General features: G+C 33.4%; 2 protein-coding genes across 2 annotated transcripts in view; one reads left to right on the forward strand and one right to left on the reverse strand.

The window, feature by feature from the left end:
• The window catches only part of LOC124362855 (E3 ubiquitin-protein ligase RNF19A-like), a 63,058-nt gene that overhangs the window by 26,888 nt on the left and 13,130 nt on the right, over nt 1-23,040 (forward strand). The window contains 1 exon segment of the mRNA XM_046817714.1: nt 22,340-22,535. Within this exon segment, the coding sequence (XP_046673670.1) occupies nt 22,340-22,535 (196 nt within the window).
• LOC124362856 lies at nt 12,165-15,580 on the reverse strand. The gene is made up of 2 exons (XM_046817715.1): nt 15,218-15,580; nt 12,165-13,266 (listed from the first exon to the last, which is right to left on the reverse strand). The coding sequence occupies exons 1-2, from the start codon at nt 15,545-15,547 to the stop codon at nt 12,367-12,369; spliced, it is 1,230 nt and encodes a 409-aa protein (XP_046673671.1). The 5' UTR covers nt 15,548-15,580; the 3' UTR covers nt 12,165-12,366.

Below are 23,040 nucleotides of genomic sequence, written 5' to 3' on the forward strand. Positions count from 1 at the left end.
GTCCGTCAAATTGTTATGATTTCATTTTATTTCATCATTTTTTATTCACTATACATAAACCCTAATATCCATGATATTTTTATGAAGAAGCTCATAGAAAAGACATCTTTCGTTTTACAAACACTTCATAACATATTCAATAACATGTAAACACAAATCAACTGTTATTACCATGATCACTAAATTTGCTTGTTGTGTGGTAAACTTGTTTTCCTTTAGGGTTAGCACACAGCTCTGACCTTGAAGTTACATTCAAACACACTTTTACAAGTACTTTATTTTCTTCAATATCTTCACAATGTTTTATTCATTATTATTTAATGTAATAATCAATAACATTAATTATTAATCATAAATTTATATAAATTTAATTATTTTTTACTGTTTTAAAAGAATAGTCTATACAAATATTATTTTACTTAGTATTTATAATTAATTCATCACTATTTATAATCCTGTCAATATTTTAGTCAAATTATATAAATTTAAAATTAGTATTTAATGTTTTACTGTTTGGCCTACATTTCATTCACTATTTCTGAAATTTACTTAAACACAAATATAAATGGAATCTCAAATTAATATTACTAAATTTTAAATTTGTTTCTTTCCCTTTCACAATATCAAGGGAAAGAAACAAATCTCAAAACAATTAGTGATATTGCTAGAAAGTGGCTGCCTGTTCCATTGTTGGAAATAATGTAAATAGTTTTCTGTTACTTCCTGGAAGAAAGTAGCACATCAAATTTAACAAAGATCCAACCTTATTCTGAGATACAGGGTGCGATTGAAAAGTAATAAGACTTTCTTTTTAGGCAGTTTTATTGAACTTTTTGGATCATACAATTAATATTCCTCAAAATAGGGCCCTTCTATGTTAACCCTTTGTGCGCCGCCGCTCCCGCGCGCCGTTGTTCGCTAGACCGCCAGACGTTTAGCACCGCTACGGATCCAATACCGCCACAGCAAAATCACCCGTTTTTGCATGGTCACATATTAAATTACATAACTTTCGTAAATTTTGAGCTAGCCTTTTAGTTTTGGTTTTGTTTTTGAGGGGAAGAGATGTACTTTCAGTTGATGTAATAAATTACAGTTTTATTATTTTTTTTTACATTTGTTTAATAGTATGTATGCCTGTCGTAATAAAAAAAAATCTTAAGTTTGAGGTCCAAAAACACACTGAATAAGTAACTTGGGCTGAAATAACGTTTTTTAACCTAAAAGTACGTATTGTTTTGAGCATATACTAAAAGTTACAAATATATTCCACAGAAATTGCATAAAATAATGTAATTTAAGTCAAATTCAAAAAATTTCAAAAAATTCCGCTGTAGGATGAAGATACACCCTTACTATAGAAACAAGTAAATATCAATATTTTATAGTTGAAATGAAGCAGAGCAATACAATTCAAAGTTGATATAAATATATTTAAATATATTTTATATATATTATGTTTAAACTATAAGGACAAAGGCGTAAAGTTCACAGAGCCACTATAGTGGCCCGCGGCGCTCAAGGTACCGCATACGGCGAGCCACTATAGTGGCTCACGGCGGTCAAAGGTACACTGCTGGTAGCGGTTCTTCCACTGCTGGAAACATTTGTTAAACTCATCCTCTGGGATCACCTTGAGCTCGTCCGTCATAGCTTTTTAGATCGCCCCGATGGAGTCGAAACGCCTTCCCTTCAACTTCCTTTTAACGAGCGGGAATAAGAAGAAGTCCGGGGGACACGTCTGGGCTGTAGGAAGGGTGGGGAAGCACCGGAACTCCCATATTGGCCAGTAGAGAGGTACAGAGGAAGGCAGTGTGCGCTGGCGCATTGTTGTGATGGAGAGTCCAATTGTTGACCATGGCGGGCCGACACCGGGCGACACGTTTTTTGAGCCGAAGGAGCACTTCCTTGTAAAAGGCCGCATTCACAGTGCTTCCTTGAGGTACGAACTCCTTATATGCGCGCCTGCTTGGGTCGTGGTGACAAATTCATGTGCCACTCCGCACTCTGTTTCTTGCTCTCTGGATCGTACTCGAAACACCACGTTTCATCACCAGTGATAATACTATCCAAGGTGTCATTCTGTTTGTCACTTTCCAACGCTTCATGAGAAAGTTGCACACGCAATTGCTTTTGCTCATCAGTCAAAACCTTCGGGACCATTTTCACGCACACTTTCCGCATTACCAGTTTTTTTATTACGATTTCCCACACATTTAAATTAGTTAAATTTAACTACTCACTAATCTCATAAAGATTAGCACGACGGTCAATATTCAAAAATTCACTAACCCGGCTCACGTCTTCCTTGTTTGCGTCGTCTAAGGCTTCCCAGGTTGCTGTTCGTCTTCGGCGTTCTCTTGGACTTCCTTGAATGCCCTATGCCATGGGCTCTGGACAAAACTTGGTTCCCGTAAGCCTCCTTGAGTAACCCATGGGTTTCGGTAAAAGTTTTGTTCAGCAATATGCAAAATTTTATTGCGTAACACTGATCCAACGATCGCTGCATTTTTGCTGCTGGCAAATTGGAACTGACTGCCAAAACGGCTTTCACGCACAAAGCGATGTTGACTCAATCGCTGTTGCCAGGAAACTGGGAGCGGTCTCCCGTGGAAGGGAAGGTCCAGGGTACATTTTCCCCCTCCACCTGATTTTTTTGGCTGCTTGCCAGACATTGCACATGAAAAATCTTATTACTTATCAATCGCACCCTGTATGTCAAAATAAAAATAAATGTCTAATCCATGGCTGCTACAAAAACAAAACTTACCACCCAATAGAAACAGATTAAAAATGAAATCAAATTTTTATACAGAATAAAATGAATTCCTCTAACACGTCACCATCTTTAACATGACAACTTGTGACCTTGAAGACTAGTATAGAACAATAACTAATTATAAGTAATTGAAACTTATGTAATTTTTATTTAAATTTAACTAAAAGTACAGAATATTTAATGCAATAGTTTAATAATCTAATTTTATTAACTTTTATAAACTCTTATCCAAGAGTTTGGATTTAAATATCTCATTGATAACTTCAAGTAACTTTTGACTGTGTGATATGTAAAAACACAAGATTTGTAATCATTTTACTAATATTAATTTATCTTTTATTTGAACAAATTTCTTACAATTGGACTTTGAATATTTGCATGCTATCAGTAGCTGTTATATTTGCTCTCATTAAATCTTTGTTGATTGCCAGCATGAATTATAACTCCTTAAACACCTCATAACTATAACATGTAAATACAGTACTGTAACATGTAAATTGATGTGATAAATTTTTAGATTCGAAATGTTTAACTCCCATATTGTAATTAAATTGTTATCTCATTCTATATATTTAATTTTATTTCTAAATATTTGTTTTCAATTAGTTTTATATGCAAAATCTTAAATGTAATTTGATTTTTTTACAAGTCTCTCTCTATACAATGTCTTGCACTTGGTAAACTTGTCGAGTGAACACAACCATCCATAGCAATCACATTGGGAGGTGTTAAGTTATTTAACTGATTCTCTTCAACTTCCCCCTGTTGGGAAACTCAAGCTAGATATTCACGTACGATTGTTACATTGTCGAGTATACTTAACCATCCATAGAAGTCTGACTGGGAGATCTTGATAGTCAAGTAACTTATTCTCTTCAACTTCCCCCTGTTGGGAAACTCAAGCTAGATATTCACGTACGATTGTTACATTGTCGAGTATACTTAACCATCCATAGAAGTCTGACTGGGAGATCTTGATAGTCAAGTAACTTATTCTCTTCAACTTCCCCCTGTTGGGAAACTCAAGCTAGATATTCACGTACGATTGTTACATTGTCGAGTATACTTAACCATCCATAGAAGTCTGACTGGGAGATCTTGATAGTCAAGTAACTTATTCCCTTCAACTTTCCTTGTTAGGAAACTCAAGCTAGATATTCACGTACGATTGTTTACATTGTCGAGTATACTTAACCATCCATAGAAGTCTGACTGGGAGATCTTGATAGTCAAGTAACTTATTCCCTTCAACTTTCCTTGTTAGGAAACTCGAGCTAGATAGTCACATATGATTTTTACATTGTCGAGTAAACTTAACCATCCATAGGTGTAGATTGGGAGAGCTTGGTAGTCAATTTAAATTAATTCCTGCGACTTCCCCTGTTGGAAAACTTGAGCTAGATATTTACGTATGATTGTTTCATTGTCAGCTTAACTTTATCATCGATAGGAGTCTGATTGGGAGATCTTGATAGACATGTAACTGATTCCCTTAAAATTCCCCCTGATGGGAAACCCGGGCTAGATAATGACATATGATTGTTACATTGTCGAGTGAACTTTACCATCGATAGGAGTCTGATTGGCAGATCTTGATAGTCATTTAACTGATTATTGACTTTTTTATGTTGTGAAACCTGAGCTAGATTGTCACTTAGGATTGTTACATAAGATTCATTGAGATTGAAATAAAATTTATTTATGCCATTAAACAAACATTTATTGCAATTGGCACAAGTCATCACAGAAGTAAAATAAAACGATTAGTACCTCGGATAATTAAGTTAGGTATAATCCTAATTAGATTTCAAAGATATAATATCATAAATTCTTTTATAGAGTAAAATGTTTTATCTTTTAAACTTTAGAAACACTTTTTTAATTAACTACATCTAAATTTTTAAAATAATTTCTTTATTTATAAAATAGTTTTAACCGTTGGTAAGTGTGGCTTTTCAAGGTATATGTCAATATCACATGAGACATTATTAGATTTGCTTTGGATCTGGTGTTATCACTATGAATATTGCATTGCTGTTTAAATGAGCAATATTACATCTCACATGGACTAAATTACTAAAAAAAACATTGAAGGTAGAGTAAACATTTTGTGCTTCTTAAAATTATGTTTACAGGGTTCTCTTGGAGCAAAGTTAACAATTACTCTCAGTGCCTTTTTCTGTCATAAAAACACTTTACAGCCAAGGGTTGCATTCCACAATCTAACCCCTTACATAATCACAGAATGGACTAGTCCATAATAAACAGTGTCCAAAACTTCATTGCTAACAACAGTCTTAAGCTTTTGTAATAAATAAATGACACAAGACAGTCTTTTAATTACATGTGATATGTGGAATTCTCCGCTGTTTATTATCTTTATACATTTTAAGAAAGTTTACATTTCTTACCTCATATTCGTTTACAAAATTATTACTTATTTATCGATGACTAATTCATTACAGGCAAATCAATGTTTAGACTCATTAAAAGACATTTTAAGTTGATTTAGAATGCAGGCAAAGTCATTACTGAAACATAGTAAAATAGTGTAATCTGTGTATAAAACTAGTAAACAGGGACATTATAATAAAAGTCATTAACAAACACTGGGAACAGGCAAGGCCTAATAACCGATCCTTATGGGACATCTGCTATCATATTTAAATAATCTGAGGAACAATCGATTATAACTACCTTCTGTTTTCTGTAACAGATATCATTTTACTAACTTAAGTTCGTTGCTTAAATCCTATGGTGTAATACCATAGGATTTAAGCTCTTCACACAAAATTTTATGTGAAATACAATCAAATGCCTTTTTATGGATCTTGGGTATTAAAGTTTATGTTTTGGTCAATGTCCAAGGCATTTTTGATTGTCACAAAACTGTATTTTATTGCTCTACTGGATATTTTGATTGTGTCTAACCTGAAACTTAATAATACTAGTTTAGGATTCAATAAGAAGAAGTCCATTATTTACAATCAAACTCTTGAAGCCAATTAATGTATTTTCAATAGATCAATCTAAGTCAAAGAATATTTTTTTTTAACTATATTCGATCGTCACCATAGAGCACAAAAATATTTGTTAATTCTAAAGGAAGTTTATTGACATAAATTAAAAATAGCATTGAGCCCAAGATTGATCCTTGTGGAACTCTAAAATAAATCTTAGACTAAGAAGAGTTAAAACTATAGTTGGCATACTGCTTTGTTTTCTATCCCTCAAGTAGGAGTGAATAATGCTGAAAGAATTGTCTCTTGGCTAAATCAAAGCCTGGATAGATAACAGAAGATACCAGCAGTAAAGTGCAATTCATCCAAGGACTCTAACGTGCTGTGAACAAACTCCACAAGAGCCGTCTCAGTGAATTTATTTCTCCTTAAACCCATATTGTTCATTGGATAATAAGTTGTTGGATTCTAAAAAGTCAAAAAGTCCATTAATTATGGAGTGCCTTTTGAAATATTTTTGAGATATTACTGAGAATAGAAGTCGGACAATAGTTATAGAAATAATTTTAGAAGCCTTTTTATAAATTGGAATAACTTCAGGCAGTTTAAGGTGATGTGGAAAAATAACCTGCAAATCAAAGTTAAGACCAAAATAATTACTTTACAAGAAGTTTTTACAAGCATAATTGCCATTTCATCCAAGGCACATGATTTACTGTTTGGTAATTTTAAAATATTTTTTCTAGTTCCTCAACAGTCACACATTCAAACTCTTACATAGTATTTTTACAGTTATGTTGACTATAAATTTGGGTCTGATCTTTTGGTATTTTATTGGTGGAACTTGAAGTAAATTAACCAAATTAATAAAATGTGACTTAAATCATCAGTGACATCTATAGGGTTTTTAACATTTACACAATTGACGACATCTAGCTTCATTTTTCATGTTTATTATTATTTTGTACCAAGTAGCTTTGGATTTATTGTTGGAATTTTACATGAAACTATTATTTACAATTTTTTTGGTCTCTTAACTTCAGTTTCAAAAATATTTATATTTCTTAACATACAGCGTGAAATTTAAATCAGTGTTAATTTTTGCCGATGCATGCGATATTGTTATTCCTCTTGTTTTCCTAGTTTTTGTATATCTATTTACAGCACAATTTACAGATGTTCTAGGAAAGTATTCTTTCATTTTCAAGATAAATATGTTTAAAAAGATTGAATAGTTTTCTTCTACTGAGCCATTAAATTTTGTGTTGTTCACCAGATAATGAAACTTTACTAAGATTGAAGGAATTTTATTTATATTGAAAAGTCGTTTTTTATTTACCGTCGATAACTGAGGAATGGGCTTTGGAAATGTAATCAATAGAGCGTTATGGTCATCTAGTGCAGGGTCAAGGTTAAATATTGCATTGTGGCCAAAATAAGCACTAGTCAGTGTTATCTATGCTGCTTCTAGTTGTTGGTGTTATTCTTGAAGCCTCTATTATTAATGTTATAACCAAACTGTGCAATTACATTATGAAAATTGTCAAAAATTAATTAATTTTTAAAATATCGCAATATTAAAATTAGATGGAATTATTGTTCCTTTTTTAACATTAAAAATATGTATTCAATTTATTTATGAACAATTTTGAGATATTATGGTCAGGAATTCTAGCCACTACAATACAATTCAGTGCTTCAATCTATTGGACCAACTATTATTTAGCACACATTTAACATACTTTTACTTTGTTGTTTTCTATAAATTTATTGGCATTTCTTCAACAAATCACTATTTGCATTATTCTGAAATTTACATTATAAAACATTGGATATATTTGGATTTTTTATTTTAGTCCCATATATATTCATAAGATTGTAAACAACAATAACAATAATTACAATGAACAAAAACTGTTAGATTTAAAAAGTCATTCTTACAATTTGAGAAATTACTTTAATTTACTTAAGTACCATTTTCTTCTAGCTTATATATAGAGGTAAAACCGCATTATTAAACATTGAATACATTTGGATTTTTCATATTAGTCCCATTTATATTCACAAGATTATAAACAACAATAACAATAATTACAGTGAAAAAGATTGTTGGATTTAAAAAGTCACTCTTTGAATTTGAGAAATTACCTTAATTTACTTAAGTACCGTTTTCTTGTAGATTGTATATAGGTAGAGCTGAACTCATTCTATAAAAACTAAAAGAATGTTAGTCCCTAATCACCGGGATTTAATGTGAAAAGATGTTTAGATAACACAAATAATTAATCTAAACATCCAGAAACAAGGTTGACAACCAGACTCGGCAGACGACATGACCAGCTGTAGCTAAGATTAGGAATCAGGCTCCGTATGACTACTGGCCTGATGACCGGCCAACAAAATAAAAGTGGCAGATGCCCAAGTATATTTAAACTCGGGTATCTATACTTTTTGAATTGAGAGTAGTAGAGTGGTAGGTGGAGGTGTGGCGGAGGCGTGACGGAGGCAAATTCCCTCTATAATTATCTGTTGACGTATACACAAACCTGTGTACCTTATGAAGCACCGTCCTCATTCAGACAAGCTTATAATATCATGAGTGATATAATATATCTTATTATAATTATTTTAATGCTTTATAAATAATTTATTATGAACATGAAAAATAAAATATAAAATTTTGTCTCCCCCAAATCTTGCTGCCCAGTGTTAACCACAGAATAGGACATGCTAAAATACGGATGTCTATGTTAAATGCCTAACTTATGCATAATGAGCAAATTCACTAGTCAAAGTGATAAATTAATTACTTCAATCAGTCATCATAAAGTAATAATAATCCTAGGAAATAATCACTTTGACCATACAGACATTATGACGAATAACTAATTCAAGTTGGTCAAAGTAATAATTTCAGAATGGTGAGGGAAGTCATGAGACAAAAGGGCTTTGAGAAGTGACCTAACCTACCGTATCTGACCTAACCTACAGTACCTGCCTAATCTAACCTAACCAAAACTGACCTAAGCTGATCCAACCTGACCTAACGGTTGAATAAAGTAATGAATAAAGCATGATTAATCACTTTCACCATCTACAGCGATATAACATGTATCAATGACTGAATAAAATTATGAGTATTATTTATTACTGTGGCAAAAATCACTAGCTATTATACAAAATTACTGGATATTACACATCATTATAACTTATAATGGATTAATAACTTTGGCTGTGATTAATATACAGTGTGAGTTAAAAGTATGGATACACTCTGTTTAGTTTACATTTTAGTCACTGTTACAACTTCACCCATTTTCCCAAAATGTGATTTTGTGGGGATGGCTCAACATTTTTAAATGTAAAGATCATTACGTGACACCTCATTTGAATGGTCTTGATAAAAGAAGAAGAACAGTGGAAACTAAAGCTTTCTATCTCAACCCAGTACAAATTGACCCAGGAATATGAAAACAGAAAAGCGAAATTAACTGCATACTAAAGAGAAAGGTTCACACTAAACAGCTGTTAATTAATGGCGTTTGACGCATGTTTCCTTAGGCCAGAACAGTATTTTGGTACCTATCTCTGAAAAATCAGCTTATTTAGTTTGTGCTGAATTTTTACCCCACACCTCAAAACTTTATAAAAATACTATTTTGAAACCATATTTCCAAAATTTCCATGGAGGAAAGGTCAGTCTCCTCTTTCTTCTAAAATTTGTTTAATACTCTCCAGATTCCTGGGAAGTTACTGTTCAGTCACGTCTCGCTTTAAAAATGAGGCTTTGCATTTGTGTATATATCTACCTATTGCAAACACTATCACGACAGAATTTCCAGGAGGACTTAAAAAATTATATTTGTAAGTTGTACTGAGTCTTTTGAAAACCCATATTTTGCAAAACCTATTTTACAATCCATTAACGTTCAAATCCTGTCTCTATCAGAACACATGAATACAACTCACCAATTGGTATTTGTATACATCAAAAATTGAATATGGTCTCAACATCAGATAACTTATACAACAAGGTCTAAATTCCTATATAACTACATTTGTAAGAAATATTTGTATCTCATCTGTAATTACTGTTACTTTATTTGTTCTCTATTATACTATACTGTCTTGTACAATATATGCATTTTTAGACAGTATTACTAAATTAGCCAATGATTGCATTTAACAGAATCTGTTTTGTATTTTTATTTATTCCAAATTATATGCTGTACTTGAAAAAACGTCAATCCGCTGAAGTAAACATGCTCATAGATGCCATAGGCATAGTCATCCAACAAAGTGTTAAAACAGCTTACAGTACAGCTCAAACAAGTGAAGCACACTCCATGACTGCAATTAACTGATAACATCATCATCATAAGCATCGCAGGCACAGGGTCTTTTACTGTGACAGCAATCTTGTGTAGATAACTAACTCCACACAAAGGGGCTGACCATTGAGAATTCAAAGAAAAAAAAGATGGTGATGATGAAAGTGATATTAGAATTATAAATTAAAAAAAAAAATTAAATAATAATATTTATAAAAATAATAAAATAATATAACATAATTTTAAATAAAATAATATTTAGAGAAGACAGATAATCATCATCCAAAAATTACACAATCATCAATCATGACAACCATAACTCTTAGAGGAAACTGTAGACATCAGATAACTAAAAATTTGTAAACATTTAACCCTTGAGGGCTAGCAGGTGATCTATGATCGTACATTACTATATGAGAGAAGGACCAAGTAGACAATCTATCGCCTGCTTTTCTAGTACCTCATATTTTTTTTATAATTTGACTGATATATTTTTTGTACTTAGTATTTATTGAATATTACATTATGTCCAATGTTATTCCTTGCAGTCACTTCTCATCATATAACCTGTGTCGACAAATATGTTCAATATATTGGAACAGCTATTTGTCTTCTATTGTTGTTTGTGTTCACTTGTCTCTTCAATTTAGCCTTGTTACTTAATTGGTAGATAGTTGGTATCCTAATAGTGGCATACTTTGCTGTAGAGTTTGTTTTATAATGATGTGTTGCTTTGTAAAATGTTCATAGTGTTGGTAGTACGTGTTTTATTAGAGAAAACAGTGCTGATCGTAGGAGTGAAATGTATCATGGAACTATTGTAGATTTTTGTACTCAAAAAAGTAGGTCTCAAGTATATTATTTCTTTTTCCTAAAACCCAATTAGGAAAAAAATACATATATAAAACACACACACACACACACATATATATATATATATATATATATATTGGCTAAATAGCGTATAACCTAAACAAGTATTTTATCCATAATAAATTTTGTTTTAACGCAAATTCTACAAATTATGTATTTTAGGCCTGATCTTTCTTGCAATACCATTTTGTTTATAATTTATTTCACACCAAAATACCAAAATTTCACACTAAAATATGTTGGTCCTAAATCAACAAGGAGTTAAATCAGAGCAATTAACTTAATTTTCAAGACAGTCAATTTAGCAAAATATTATTAAATGTACTCTTTAATAAAAACTCAACTAAAAACTTTTAAATTAAAAACATGACACAATAAAAACAATAGTTTAATTCATTTTTATAGAAATAAAGTTTATTTGTATTTTATAATCGAATATAGACTTAGATCTGCTAGTATTTTGCAAATACATTTTTAAGTAGACTACATAGAAATGTTTCTCATTTCCCTTAGACCTGTAGAAGCTTCAACAAGGAAGATTAGCTATTAACCAATAAAGACCTTTACACTTATCACTTGACAGTGATTTACTGGAAGTATATGAGAGATTGCACACCTCCTCCCACCCACCACCCACTGGATCTTTAACTTCAAATCATGTATGTTTAAAACAGTGTCAGGATCATAGGGATTTCAGTTCTTTTACAAATGTTTATTTTTAAATCCTGTCTACATTATTAACTACTTGTTGTTTTTGACAACACGTATTATTATTAAAATATGATATAATTAATGAATTATTAGTCATTTTCTTAAACAATTTTTGCCATCCCAGTGCTGCAGGTTTTTGTCAGATATGTTTAAATGATTCAAAATGTTATATCTTATTTCAGAGTAAATATCAAGTTAAGATTTCACCTTTTTTTAGATTGCAAATAGTGCCTTCATATCATACTGAATTACTTAATTCCCATGAGTAAATCACGCATTCAAAGTAAATTTAGTAAATTATTAATATTATTGCTTAATTAAGTACAAGCTTCAATACTGCACAATTTTTACTAAAGCAGAAATATTACGTATTAAAGCTTGATGTGAACTTTCAATAGTTATGACCTTTGATTTGCACGAGAAAAAAAATAATATTTTCATTTAATATAATAAGCTAAATTAGTTATTTAGTGTCAAAGGAATAAAGGAATAATAAGAAAACTCAAGGAATACAACTAGATTACTTTAATGGTTTATATTACGATAAAATGTAATCTTACCACAATCATAGCATCACACATTACACAGTAATGTTGCCTATATAACCATACCGTAAATATTTAAATGTTAGGACAATATATAACACAGCCTGCAGATGATCCCAGATCGCACTGGTCACTCAGTACAGAGAGAGCACTGAATTTGGCACATTTTACTGGTCAAGGACATCGGTCGAGAGGATCCCATCAGTATGGAGGTCATGGAGCACATCGAGCAGTCGTTGTTCTGTGAGTGGGTCACCCAACGCTACATCCACAGAGCCGATACAGAGCAGCAGAGCAAGCAGTAGGGAGCGGCGGAAATCTTTGGACAGATTCTGGCGGTCATAGCCTAGCTCGGCCGTGATGTTAAGCTGAAGTCTTGACGAGTAGGAGTTGAGTGCAGCCCAGTACGCGTCCAGCAGTGTCTCTGTGTGGGTGCGACGTAGCTCGGTTGACAGGGAGCTGACTAGCAGCAATGCCACATCATTGGTGGGGCGGCTGTAGGTGACCATCTGCCAGTCGAGGACTGCGCACTGGCCATCCTCGCGGAACAGTAAGTTATTGCACCAAAAATCCGTGTGTGTGATGAGACATAGAGGCTCTTCTGGAGCCAGCAGGGCCGCAATGATGTCCTTGGTGTTGGGTGTTAGGGCAGAGAGACACTGCAGCACGGACTCGAGACCGGGCCGCCGCTGCAAGAAGTGTGCTAACTGTGGCAATCCACGCTCAACCAGCTGCTGGTACGAATCGGATGCTCGAGCTGTTTGAAACAAGAACGGGTATTTCTCATCAAGGGCCAGCTTCTGTTTGACTTTGAGCACTAGAGAGAGTGCGTGTAGCCTTGCGATAGCCTCTAGTGCTGATTGAGCTTGTTGTAGCGTTAGTCCCTGAGAAAACTCACAGCTGGAGTAGCCCTGTACCTTGAGGTTCTCTAGCACCAGGACGGACTGAGCCACCGAGTCATTGTCGGCGTTGTAACGAGCATGCAGACACTTGGGGATAGGTAGTTCTATTTCTTCACATCCATCTGCCAACAAGTCTTTCTGGATTCTGAGTAGATCAGGAGCTACCTGCAACCATTATCAAGAACTATATGAATTTTATTAAATATTTATCATGGGAAAAAGTTAGGATATAAATTACTGAAATAGTTTTAATTCCTTCTGATATTGTGTTGAATAGATTGTGTAAAACTGTGTAAACACTTTTATAGGAACAATAAACATTTGAGTTAGAAATACGTTTGGTTATAGTTAAACCATTTTCAATGTTTATGTGATTTTGAATCAATTTTTGGAACCGCAGCAGTCATTGTTAATCATTCTTTCTGTGTTGTTATTTCAACTTGATTTCAAAGAGCATAATATATAATATTTATTTCTTTAACTTAAAATACTTCAAAAATATATTAAATCATCAAAAGAATTCTTATATAGCAAGGTAGCAATCAAAATTTTCTTAAACTTAATTTTTGTATTCTTTATGTAGTCCTTATTAAATTTATCATAATATGTTGCTCATTATAGAATATATATCTCTTTTTATATAATTTAGTATATGTTTATTAGGTTTCATAATTATTACCATTATTTTAGGTATTTAATAACATTTTAAATTTTAAAATACCTTTCAGTATCTTCATCTGAACAATATATTAGTTTAACAGATAGACTGTGTCAGATGCACCCTTGCATCATACACCATACACTGTTACGTACAATCAGAAACACTCAGTATAGAGCCACAGTGAAGTTGTTAATGAGTGTATTCTGCAGCATGTCTGTTAAACTTATACTTAATCATCAAATGCATATTGACCAAGTCTTATAGCTAACACTACCTTCTTTTGTTAAGCTCTTTTGGCATGCTCTCATTTTTATGCCTTGTCTTGTTCTGTAACTTCAACATAGAATTGCTTCTTATAGGGCCTGATTGTGACCAATTTGCTTTGTATACTGTGATTACATGTTATGAGTACACTCTCATAAATGAGAATTTTAATAGAATTCTAAACTAGCATTAGACTAGAAATCTAGCAACCCACACTGGCAGTTAGTGACTTAACCAATGCAAATTCTAGAGTATACCTAAATGAGATTAAATTATGGAAAAAGGACGTAAAAGATACATGTCTCTGGCCCTACTTGTTTGCTAGAAGTGATCAATAAATAACAGTAATAAAAGGAAAAAACCATGAGTTCTCTGACTAAAACATCAAAAAACCCATTTTTCTGAGTGTAAAGTTTAATATTACTGGTACGTGGTTGTTTTGTTATCTTTTCCTTTATATGTAGTTGGAATTGGGATGTACCCGTATTCAGGAATAAATTGGAGGCAAAACAATACAAGAAATATCAATTTTACCTGTTCCGTCTGATCTCGCCTAAGTCAGATATAAAATAATCTTGAAATATTAATTTCAGTTGTACAAAATAAATTTGTTAATTAAATATTACATTTTTATTTGATAAAAATGCAATAGACATTGTTAATATTGTATACACAATGTCTTTTTAATATGAACATTTAATCCTTAGAATAAATTAAACAACCTATATGCCATTTAAGATACTAATAAAAATTTAAATTTAATAATAGGTACAAATTAAATAAAAATGTACTCATAATTTAAATTATTACCAACAAAATTAAAAATCAATAATTATCTACAGCAAAATATGTTGTCCATCTACTTATTGAGACTCAGTAGTTATTAAAATGTATTTAACAATTATAATTTTATACACAGACCTGAATGACTATCTCTACTTTTTGAAGTCTGATAAAAAAACGAAACAACAAATTAAACTGTTGTTTATTCCTAGTAATATGAGGATCCTGCATAAAATCATAAAACTGCAATTGAAGACGTAAGGACTTGTAAAATAGAAAGAAACATTGACATTTTATCAATTTTTGTCATGAAAAAAAGAACATATATATATATATATATATATATATATATATATATATATATAATTTTCTGGAGATAAAGGAAACATCGTAGGAGTGGCTTCACACCTTGGTGTAGAACTTGATCTCCCTGAGATCGAATTGAGCCTCGGTGACAAAGTACCGAGAGAAGGGGTCCTGGGGCAGGAGCTTGACTATGAGGCTGAGCGAGTGTGAAGCAACGGTGTCGGTGTAGTCGACGTTTACGGCCAGGATATCGCTGAGCACACTCTCGCCCTGGTCACATCCTGGCCTCACCGTGAACCTGTCGACCTGAACTTGTGTGTCGAGGTGCGAGGCCAGCACGGCCGTCAACCACTCCTCGGTCACTGGACACTCCTGTTCGTCCAGCGATTCGTCTCCGCTGCTCACACTAACACTCGCGCTGCTGCCCGACATGTCGCCTCGCCTCACTGTCACTGTCGTCGACCCGCGCCCCGCCCCGCCCCGCCCCACCCGCAGATCGATGCTGCCACCCACCACCCCACCCCAGACAGCATCCCATCGGTCCGTCGCGTCGGCTCCGCTCCTCGGCAGACTACAAGTTCGCACCGGCCCATGACAATCGTTACAATCCTCTTCCCCTATTATTGCACCCTCATCGACCATCGATTCATCGCGGACTTGTTCTCTTAACTGGGTGCATGCAAATTATGTGGACTGCTTTGGAAGCAGTCCTAATTTGGATACAATGAAAAGAATGTTATATAAATGCAGAACCTTAAATCTTTTTCAGAATTTTAGCTCTAGTCAAAACCTTCAGTAAATTATTTAAACATTTATAAAAACTAATTTTTTGCAAACTATAAGATCGGTGGCGATTGGTGGATTAAAATCGCAGAGAGCCTCTACCATCGCCTACATGCTGTACAAATTATTCTGTTTTCAATAACAAATAAACGTTTTCAAAACATTGTCCGGTGAGAATTGGTTGTAAGTTTTACTGCACGAAGCAGAAATTACGGTAACTAACAATTTATTATCAGTTTCAAAAGTATTTGGTTACTTACATTAAATTCTGCTAAGAAATAATTGCAGATAATTTAATATCGGTTTCAGTTCATTGTCCAAACTACTTTGTCTTTTACAAATTAAACATGTAAATATTGTTCCTGCAGATGTTCAGGCTAGTAATAAAAAATTTAATTTTTTTCATACCGTCAGTTACTACACCGCAGATTTCCCTATCTGCGAGGTTTTTGTTATCATTAAAGCGAGCTCCCTTTATTCTCGGTCTAGATTAACGAGTCATCGATGCGGCTACACTCGACTTCCGGTCGGTTGGTAGGGGCAGGCGAGTTCTTCAATTCTTTAACAACTGGTTAACATTGTACCGCATTTGTGTGCTGATGAAATAATTCGAAATTGCAATTCGTTTTAAAAAGGAGTGGCGAATCAGGGAATAATGCCTGGAGACCCCCCTTAATCGGAGAAAGATGGTTCAATCCTCTGTCGAGGGTGTACATTAAAGATTGGAATAAACTTGAACAGTTCAAGAACTATTAACTTCAAACATTTAAATATTAAGTATTGACTTTGGAGTGATCAATTTACCTTAGTTCTTTCCCCCAACCCTATTCTATTACCGAGACGAAACCTTGCCGGGCCAGTGGCGCGTAGGGCGGGCGCGTTGAGTTCTGATCAGGGAAGTCGTAATGTGGACCCCGGACCGGTCGTATCTTGCAAGCGTAGGGATAAGTAGGGATTGCATTACATGTGGATTCGGACGTGTTACCAGGGAAAGTAAATTATGGTAGATTTCCATCTACATCGATATATATTACATAGGGACATAGCTTCACGCGTGTTGTTAAAGTATAGGTTACGATACGGAAATATAGTACGTAGTATAAGAAACATTTGGTTTAATCAAATCAGTTAGTCCATTCTCGAAGTTTTGGTCCCATATTTTCCAAACATCCTATATTTTTCTATACTGAATCAATTTCAAACGGATCTAACCTTTTTTATCAAAATATGAATTCACGGGTCTGTGCTGAACTCTCTGCTTTTGCTCTGTTCTAGTTATGGATATCTTTGTATTCCGTAAATTACAAAAAAAACGCATTGGGTTGGTATCTTATTGTGAGGTAGGGGATGGAGATAAGGATTGGGAATGTTAGTGAAATAAAAACGTATAATTTAACCATAGAAAATACAAATCCTTGACAGTTATTATAATTATCCGGGTAAGTAAAGAAAAGCGATCCGGTATATTGCGTGTTTCGTTGATTAAATCGATATTTATAAACAAAAACCGATGTTTATAATCGTCACAGCCTTATAAGAAATCAAATTCAGCTCCATATTAATGTGCAGTAAACAATTGTATTACTCAAGTAGTGTATATGAAGTCGTTTGAAAGATGATAGATTTTGATCAATTGAAGGCAATTTGGCGGGTAGCGAGAGCGAGGGGCAGGCCAGATGAACTCATCACTTCAGGCCCCGGCTTACGTCAGCTGAGTTAGTCTTTTAATTGCCGCTGCTCCCTCGGCTTACTGTCGTGTCGTCTACCAAACTCCTCTCTCATCCATGTTCGCCGAAAGAGACGGCGGTTTACACACTGAGTGTCGGATATTCCAGAGTTGTAATGGAATTAGTGCTTCCGTTGTTTTTTTCCGATAATTCTTTGTTGAATCCAAAAATTATCTTGTGTACGATTCCTTCGTTTCTTTGGAGATCACAATAGATTGAAACCAGGAGGAATGGGGTGAGGGATGGAAAAACAGTGGATTTCAGCTCTTTCAGAGCTCCGTTTTAATTTTATTAATAATCCCCCTTAATGGTATCATGAGATATACGTTAACTATGAGCAGTATGGATTTCTGGAAATAAAAGGCATAATATTTTAGCCGTATAATTAACCTTACCACTCACTATGGTAAACGGTATTGAAAACTAATTGGCTAAAATTATTGTTTACAGACGATTAGAAAAATGTTATTAAATTCGACTTTGGTAAAGAAATTTACTTTGACTGAATGGCTTTCTGGGAAATGGAAAGCTTTTCATCCAATTAACTAACATACGCTTCTATCCGTCGCCACCGAGTCCACGCCTTTGACATCTTGGTTCCGGAACACCGAGATTAGAGTGGCCTTGGTGTCATTGTTGAGTCGCGCAAAAATAGCACAAATCTGTGCGCATTGGCAGGTATGCATACCTGATAACGTGCTGCTATTGTGTTACCTCATGTACTGCATTGTCGTGGCATGAGTCCGAACATGATGACTCATTCTGAATTGACATATTGCTCCCGCCGCAGATGACGTTGTACAAGTAGGCCTCAATATGTAGGCCTACTGGTGGCAAATACTGTATGAGTACTACTATTCTGATTACATTATCTAATGTTTTACTTTTCTCGACATTAATTAAAAAATAATCTGTTGTACGTGTGGATTTAGTTGTACTGTACACAATTCAGTGTCAGTATTATAAAGCATCATGGTGTTTCTTAAATGTTGCATTCAACTTTATGACGTGACTCTAAAGAGAATTTTCAGAAACAAACCCAAAATGTGGTCAAACAAATGTAATATTGATAATAAATGATTTTGATTAATGACGCAAAATTACGGCTTGGAACAAGAAAGTATTAAAACAAATATAATGAATTGGTGATTACTATATTGAGTTTTATATTAAATACATTTTTTTCTGTATCCAATTAATTACATTGTTAGTTGTTGAAAGACTATTTCAACCGTTTAACTCACTTAAAATAATTTTTTTCTAATTTAATCTTAAATTTGTATAAACACCGACATTGCTGTGTAAAAAAATTATAATTTATATTAAAGTATAATAACATCTAGTATTTTATTAAAATTTGTGTATAAGAATAAAGCATTTTATTAAAGTCAAACTAATTTACACAAACATTCCATTTGTCTTGTTTAGATAAGGGATTTAAATAAGGTGTATAAAATCAATTGAGGGATTGGATTATTGTAGATTAGTGTACTAAACAGTTTCCCCACAAATTCAACCCTAAGGTGCAGTTTAAAAGTATTAAATAACATTTTTAATGTGTAGGATCCCATTATCTTAACAGTTTGATTGAAAAAAAAACTTAATTATCTATTTTCATTTTTAAATTGTGGTGGAAAAGCTGCTAAATATAAGACTTATTTATCACAACATAATGTTGTGAAGGTAAAAGTAATGTTATTTTTATATTTGCTTTTACAATAAACTTAGGGTTGTTTTGGTAAGCAGTATGGTAATTTTCTCAAAACATTCTTTATGGTGCAAGCCCACATTTTGAAAATTTCAATTATCATCTCTTAACATTTTCAAATTCGGTCATTGTTTACAAGCCGGAACATTGTACATAATTTTGTTCTTTTTAAAAACCAAATAGCTTTTGTATTTTAATTTTTTTCTAAGTCCAATTAATTACATTCACTTATGGTTACAACACATTTTTTCAGTGTTACTCTAAAGTGTTTATTATGAAATTTGGAGGTAATTAAATTTTAGTAAATAAAGCCAAAATGGTTCAAAAATAAATGTAAAGTTTACTTTAAATATATATTACCTTCTTATTTGTTGAGTATTATTCCAATACAAAACTGATTATATGATTTTATCTTTATAACTAAACTCCTTAATTGGTTGTATCTATACATATGTTTTGTTTGAAGTAATTAAAATCAGCTGTTTATGCTGTAGTTCAGGAATAAAGCAAAGAAATGTAAATACAAATAATCAATATGATAATAGTAATTAAAAGAAAATATGTTATGTATGAAGGACATCTGTGCCACATTTTGGCACTACTTTCATATACCATAGACATGCGGATGTACCATTTGTAAAATTTGGCTGTTACTGTAATTCTTTTCTTTTACAATTTTAAGGGGAGTCTAAATTGAAAAAATTTATTTTTTTTCAATTTTGGGTTTTTTATTGAATATTATAGTTTGAAATTTCCTCTTTCCAATGATATATAACACTTTGTAATACATAAATCATAAAGCCATGAAAAAAATCAATAAAATAAGGCCTGCAACTCAGTTTTAGTAAAAAGGTTTCTTGGTCATGCAACTGTATCAATCTGAATCCCTACCTTATGGACCTGATGTAGTAATTAGAAAACTAGAGTGCGTAGGTCATGTACAGAAGCGTATGGGGACTCGCCTACGCACTCTAAAAGATAAATGTAAAAAAGAAAAATTGTCAGATGGGAAACCTTTGTCTGGGAAAAACCGACTAGCGACTGCTGCGATTCAAAAGCTTCAGACGTTTTATGGATTATCAATTAGGAGGAACACCCATAGTGTAGTTGAGATGAAGAAAGCTGTTTGGGCAACATATTTTCATGTCCAATCTACAAATGAAAGGCCAACACATCAATTGTGTCCGAATGATGAATTGACGTGGTGTAAATATAAAAAAGCAGAACTCGAAAATAAATCCTATGACCATGGCAAACATTTCCATCTCCCTGAAGCCATTATGTTGAAATTAAAACCAATTTTCAAGAGCCTGTCTGATCCAGAGTTTTTAGCAAAGTGCCTCAAAGGGAAGTCCCAGAACCCAAATGAGTCACTAAACAACCTCATATGGTCTCGTATTCCTAAAAGGGCTTTTGTACGATTGCACACTTTGACATTTGGCGCACATGATGCTGTGCTATCATTTAATGAAGGGTTTTCCAGCAAGTTTAAAATATTAGAGGAGTTAGGGCTGGAAGTAGGATCTAACATGCTTGCCGCTATGAAGAAGATGGACTTGGACCGACTCCGAAAAGCAGAAAAGGCCATGACTGACCTTGAAAAAAAATCCAACAAAGCAGGACATTAAGCAAAAGAAGACTGGAAGACATTTACCAGGTGTCAGAAGACCCAGACAACCCATCTTATGGTGCAGGATTACACTAAAGTTAATATAACTTATATTTTGGTGTTAATTTTTAAATTTTTGTAGTTTTCCGCAAAATAGCATTTTTGTACATTTGATGTGATATATCTCAAGAACGGTTATAGGTAGGATAGCCAAAGTTTTACTGTAGCTGCATTACTATAAACAATAGTTCCTCCTAAAGTTTCAAAATATTCCAATTATAAATAAAAATTTAGCAAATAGAAAAATATAAAAAATAATTTTAAAAAATCATATTTTTTTTAAAAAATCACCAATTTTTGTATTTTTTACCAATAATAACAATAATTTACGCGGAACTAACTAAAGAGCTGTTCTTTCAAACAAACAAAACTGTAGGTTTCTAGGTTACTTACTTCCAGAGATATGTAACATAAAGTTAACATTATCGTTAAATGGAATTTAGACTCCCCTTAAATTACTTCTTCGAATTGTATGTACCAACAAGATGGTCAAGGCCTACGAAGTGACATGAATAGTTGTGACTTGAGTAGGTTACTTTTATATCTCTTATTAGCCTTCCATTTACTTCTTATTATGAACCATATGTTCTAAACTTATTGACCAGTCTGTACACTTAAGTCTTGTTTTGTATCTTTGAACCTATAGCCAGATATGAACAAATAAGAGTAGTATTCTATTAATTGACACTATAAGAGCACATATCACTTAGGTTGATAATGATGAATGTTGATAGAATACTGCCCTCTGACTCGCTATTTTAGACTGATTTTCTACACTTAACTGTATATATCTCATACTAAAATATTAAATTTGCATGTTACTCTTCTCAGGAATTCCTGTGTATTGTAACTCTTCTTTTGTTTCTGCAGTGAATTAGTAGCCTGCTTCCTGTTCTATTATTTACTTTGGATGACTGATAGCTATTATTGTATTAGTTATACAGGAGAAAAATCCTTTATATGGACGAGGTGTGCTTGAGGTCCGGGGGATTATTTTAGTCAGGTTTGACCATTGACACTAGGGCTGGGCAACGTAGCTGTGATTGTTACCAATATTTCAAATATTTATTACCTGAGCCTCTCACTCCACAGATGGCAGTCTGAGTGCTCACTTGTTCTGTGCCTCAATTTATAGCTTTGTTGAGTTATCTCTTTTGTGACTAATACAATCAAAGTTGATAGCTAGTATTATTCACACTGAGATGCAGGAAGGTAATTTACTGTTATAATTACATGTTGTTCAAACATTGATATATAACCTAAAATAGACCATAAAATCCCTAATAGCCTCTCATTAAAGAACGACACATTTGATAGCATTGTGGTGTGATGTGTAGGTGCTGGTGTCCCCGGTGTTGGCAGGCTTGGCTGTGGGAATAGGTGTGCCAATCTTGCTGTTCTACGTGTATGGGGTGGTGCCTGTGTCTCTGTGCCGCTCAGGTGGCTGTGGTGTCACCACCTCTGGCGCTGGCGTACGCTTCGACTTTGATGATGAAAATGACCTCATGGGTGTCATCAATACCAAGCCCACAGGTTTGTTACGAGTTTAAACAGGACAGTTGTGTCGTCAATGTCTGCATGGTTAAATGTAGGATTGTTGATCAAATTACCTGTAAAACTTAATGATTATCAATATTGAAGTATAATAAATACACCTTAAAATGCTATTTTAAGGGTTTTGCAGTACATTGCTCAACAAGAACAGTACATAAGCAAGTAATTATGTACTTATTGTAACTATTACATGAAATAATTTTATAGCTGCCTCAAACTATCATCCTACACCTTACATTTTCAATTAAAGGTTTTGAAAGTCCTTTAGAGAATCATATTAAAATTATCTAAACTTCTATTTCATGAATTTAAAAATACTGAACACTCCCCAAAATAAAAAAATGAAAAAAAAACTGAATGAATCATAGCTAACAAGATAACAGAAACCAATTGCCAAAGATCTTATTCCGATAGACAGCAATCGTTTCATTCTGGATAATTAGTTATTGAAAAATATTTATCAGTTTAAATTGAATTTAATAAA

The sequence above is a fragment of the Homalodisca vitripennis genome, chromosome 5, assembly GCF_021130785.1.
Source record: "Homalodisca vitripennis isolate AUS2020 chromosome 5, UT_GWSS_2.1, whole genome shotgun sequence".
Classification (NCBI taxonomy): domain Eukaryota; kingdom Metazoa; phylum Arthropoda; class Insecta; order Hemiptera; family Cicadellidae; genus Homalodisca; species Homalodisca vitripennis.

What these genes read in the sequence shown, in the direction of transcription:
- LOC124362856 (XM_046817715.1), bottom strand. Translation starts at nt 15,547, where the DNA reads ATGTCGGGCAGCAGCGCGAGTGTTAGTGTGAGCAGCGGAGACGAATCG. An exon ending in AGATCAAGTTCTACACCAAG is followed by an intron (nt 13,267 to 15,217) that starts GTGTGAAGCCAC and finishes TAATGGTTGCAG; the next exon opens with GTAGCTCCTGATCTACTCAG.